The sequence below is a fragment of the Mus caroli genome, chromosome 11, assembly GCF_900094665.2.
Source record: "Mus caroli chromosome 11, CAROLI_EIJ_v1.1, whole genome shotgun sequence".
Lineage (NCBI taxonomy): Eukaryota > Metazoa > Chordata > Mammalia > Rodentia > Muridae > Mus > Mus caroli.
The window spans coordinates 25,082,185-25,086,947 of record NC_034580.1 but is presented as its reverse complement, the minus strand read 5'-3'; the positions used below and the strand labels follow the sequence as shown (position 1 = coordinate 25,086,947).

At 33.1% G+C, this 4,763-nt stretch overlaps 1 protein-coding gene across 5 annotated transcripts in view; it reads right to left on the bottom strand.

Moving 5' to 3' along the window:
* The window catches only part of Ccdc88a (coiled-coil domain containing 88A), a 137,153-nt gene that overhangs the window by 61,708 nt on the left and 70,682 nt on the right, over window positions 1–4,763 (bottom strand). For all 5 annotated transcript variants that reach the window (XM_021176112.2, XM_021176113.2, XM_021176110.2 and 2 more), the window contains exon 8: window positions 2,832–3,004. In XM_021176112.2, the coding sequence (XP_021031771.1) occupies window positions 2,832–3,004 (173 nt within the window). The remainder of the gene's footprint in view (window positions 1–2,831; window positions 3,005–4,763) is intronic.

Sequence of the window (4,763 nt, the reverse complement as noted above, 5' to 3'; positions counted from 1 at the left end):
TAAAATGCATGTATAGAGTAGCCTACTTTTATATATGATCATATGCTTCCCTGTATCCAAAACCCATAAAACTCTTTTTTTTTTTTTTTTTTTTTTGGAGACAGGGTTTCTCTGTATAGCCCTGGCTGTCCTGGAATTCACTTTGTAGATCAGGCTGGCCTCAAACTCAGAAATCCTCCTGCCTCTGCCTCCCAAGTGCCCATAAAGCTCTTAATGGTAGAGGTATTCCCTTTGATAAAAGAAATATAATTTATAATGCTTTATTTAGTGGAGTCATTATTAAAAAGCATGTATTATATGCCTGGAAATTATTTCTAAAAGGAAAATACAGTCCTTAAGTTCCTTGCTATCTACTGCCAAACTGCCCTGCTAGAAGATTATTAACATCAAGCAGAGAATGAAGGTGCCTATATATGGCCGGCAAGATGGCACAACAGGTAACAAAAAGTGCTTGCTCTCATGTGTAACAACCACACAATAAAAGGAGAGAATCAGTTCCTCCCACTCGTCCTCTGATTTCCACATGGACACTATGGCACATGTGTGCACCAGCATACACTGCACAAACACACTCATAATAAAATTTCTTTTAAAGGTGGCTATATACAAAACTAAGAAGTTAAAATGTCATTACTTTATGTTTTTATTTTTCGAATACTAAGAAGTGCTACTTAAATATCTTATTTGTAAATTACTAGCCCTTATAATTTCTGTCCTGTTTATCAATTTGTTCAAAGAGGGTGACTAAGTGTCACAATGTACAGATGAAGTCAGAGGACAACTTGAACGAAAAGGTTCTCTCTTCTCACTATGTGGGTTCTGACCAGACTCGGCTTGTCAGGCTTAACCGCAAGCTTCATCTTGTTGGCCCTTTTATTCTTTAACTTTCTGCAAGTTTGTCTTTTTATAGATTGCAAGTTACTGCTTTTGTCATTAATAAGATATCAGTTACATGCTATATCACAGAGGAACCTGAAAGACATTATGCTAAACAAGAAGGCTATATATTGTATGTTTTATTTATATGAGTGTCAAAAAGAGACAAACCCATGAAAATATAAGAGATTATATTGCTAAGATCTGAGGGTAATTATTGTGTAATTATTGTGGTTTTGCACATAATTACTACACAACTTAAAAACCTATTCAAGTGTGCACTTTATAAAAGGATGGATGGTCAGATACTGAATTACATCTTAGTAAAAATGTATTTTCCTTTTTAACAAAATAATTAATCATATTAAGGAAACTCTAAAACATGGAATCAACTGTACCAGAAAGATCAACAAAGTCTTCAATAACATTAACTATGGTATAAAATGTTTAACTTATAAAGAATTATTTATTCCATCTAATCATAAATTATATTAGTACTTTATAAATTAAAATCAATTACATTATTTGGTATCATATAAATAAGCATGTATTGGTTACTAAATATTAGTTAAAATATTAGTAAATATTAGAAAAAAATGATATTCTAATTATTTTAGTTTCCATTAGGTATAAAGCAATCTAGACTTTTTTTTAAATCAAGATTTCTGCAGCTAATTCACTGCAAGAAATATCTGTCCCCTTTATAACAAAAGAAACCCTTACGACATGCCATCTTAAGAAATATACAAAAGAATACATTTATAAAGATTTTATGAAATGCTAGTTACTAAACATGCTTGCTGCATGCATCTGGTATCTTCACTCACTTTACAATATCCACTTACATGTTTCAAACATTACACATGAAACCAATTTTTGTCAATCTTCTCAAGGTTGTTTGAATTTTTAATATATTCCAAGGACAAGTAAATTCTATTTGAAAATTAAATTCTAACATAATGCAAAATGTTAAATGAATTCACAGCCATCACTACAATTCTAATTGCATGCTTCAGCTAAAGACTAGAGACGATTGGGCTAAATTATATGGAAAGAACTAGTGTTCACTGTTTAGGCTATCCATTAGCTGCCAGTCAAACTAATAACAGCAATCTCTTCCCTAATTTTCCTGGTGCAGCTGTTTATAGAATATCCTGGGCGTATTCACTTCAATAGATACATAATAATGCAGACATCCACAAAAGCAAGCTGAATTTTTTTTCAAAAATTTTTACAGCAGACTATTTAATGCTTTTTTACCTTTCATATCTATTTCACTTTCATAAGTTACTTTAAATAATCTTTTAAAAAATGTAATGACTATACTGTATATTTAAATTTAAAGTCTACATTCTGAAGCTCAAATTCCAGGAAAACAAATTTTTAAAAGGAGAAAATGCATAAATCAAAAATCTTTTGTTCTCCTTAAAGAACAAAATTCAAAATCTTCAGTAAAGATCAGTCATGCTTCTACTTGTAGTTCACCCAAGAATGAATATGTAAAATTTATACTGTATTTTCTGTAATGAGCTTTGATAACTAAGTACAGTTTTTTCAGTGCTAATAAATTCTGAATATTTTACTAAGTAGATAGCTGGAATTTCAATGACTTAATGTAGGCAATATGTATAAAATTATTTTTGTAATATCATATGCCAACAATTCAGCCTTTGAAACAACAATGTCATTATTACTATTGAGACATGGTTTCACATAGACTAGGCTAAGCTTACACTTTGTACCTGAGTATGCCCATCAATTGCTGGGATTCTCCTCCTTACACTTCTTGAGTACTGGGCTTATGGGCAAATTTTTCTCATTTTGAGAAACACTAATAAAAAGTGTGACATAGGTTAACAATTGAGGACAACTGGTCTATTGCCATACTTAAAATACTACTAAGGTCATCCTTATGACCACATTACTTCAATGAACACTGAAAATCAGAGACTTACAATTCCTGCCTAAGTCTTCGGATCTTGGCTTTAGCATCTGCCAATTCCACTGAGAGATGCTGTCGACTTTCTGTTCGCTTCATTCCCGGAGAACCACAGGGTGACTGTGCAGATGAAGAGGCATGGGGTAGAAAATGAACACCATCTCGCTCTTCTGAGAGTTCTACAATAGTCTAAAAATTAAAGGGGTAAACACGGAATCAGTTTTAGTGTTCTACACATCAATAACCTATACACAAAACTAATCATTTTACAAAATAAAACTCATTGATCAAAAGCATCTGAACTTTGCCAAGAGTGGGAGTGCAAGCTCTTAAACCTGGCCCTTGGGAGGCAGAGATAGACACAGGTGGATCAATGTGAGTTTGAGACCAATAGCAAAAACATTTTAACTTTGTTGTATTTCCTGCCATTTTAGGTTTTATTCAACAGTTCAAACATGAGCTACTTAGCAATAACATTAAAATACATCATTGCATTCTTTTCTTTCCCTAGATTTTTTTTTTTTTATAAATCACTTATGACAAAATAATTAGATAACAACTGTTGGAAAGCCATTAAAGACACAGGAAAAAAAAACCCAAAGGGTAATTTGTCTAGCTATCCAATTATGATAGCTAGTAGCACAAATGGGTATTTAATAAAAATTTAAACAGCTCAAAATTCAGTTCTTTAGTCACATCTTTTGAATAAAAATTTATCTGTCTACTAATTGTTGTAATACTGGACATCCTAGAATACGAACTTGCCACCACTGCAGAACTGTTATAGAAATGTATAATCCTAGCAGAAGTAATCTCTAGAGAAGATAAGATCTTAGAGGTTGTTGTCGTTTTTCTGGAGGTCAGACGACTGAGGCACAAAGATTATATATGCTTACACAAGTAGCTAATAGCATTTTGATGCTACACCACTAGCTGTCCCTTTTGTGGTTTATAATACTGTACTACTTCTTACCTCAAAGTTTCCCCAATTCCTTTCTCCAACGAGTTCCAGTGGGGCACATCCCTTTTGTTTTCCTAAACCTCTCATTTATAGATTAAGTATGTAGCTAATTTATATTTTATACAACCATGTTGCTCCATTCTTTTAATTTTCCTTTTCTTTACTAGTAAATTATTTTATTCTAGACCATTTTTTGTTAGTTTGTTTTACTTTAAACTTCTCAGGCAAATGAACCCATCTTGTAAGGCAATTTTAACTGTGCCCCAGACATACATATGGAGTGGCGTTACTATTTTGGGACCATGAAATTGCCATCCTTATATTCCTCATCACTTGTTCTTCATTTAATTTTTTTAGATAGTTGTTCATTTTATTTTATATGTGAGTGTTTTGCCAGAATGTATGTGTACCATCTGCATGCCTAGTGCCCATGGAAACCAGAACATGGCATTGGATTCCCTGGGAATGAAAGTTATGGATAGATGTGAACAACCATATGGGTGCTGAGATTCAAACCTGGGTCTTCCACATGAGCAACAAGTGCTCTTAAATGCTGAGCCATCTCTCTAGTTTCGATTTTGTTGTTGTTGTTGTTGGTAAAACCACATGCCAGGATTCATTTCTTTGTCCTTGGGAAATATTTCAGCATTTCTGACTTCCAGCTTGCAACTACTGCTTTCACAAACTTCAGAGAGTACTGTCCCAATTCTTTGTCTCTCTACAAGTCCATGTCTGCTATTTATTCAAAAAATAAATTTAAGTTTCTCTAGTACAGAAACCAACCCCTTTGCAGTATGTTTCCTTTACTATCATTGCTCCTATGTGACCATGCCTACCCTTGAATGAAGTTTTTTATCATTCAACTGTCTCCTTTGTTCAATTTAAGAGTTTATTTTTAACTACTCTATAGTTCCTACTCAGTCTAGAACTATAGCTAGTCTTTTTTCTCGTCTTCTCTTTTTTAATCTCTCTCTCTCTCTCTCTCTC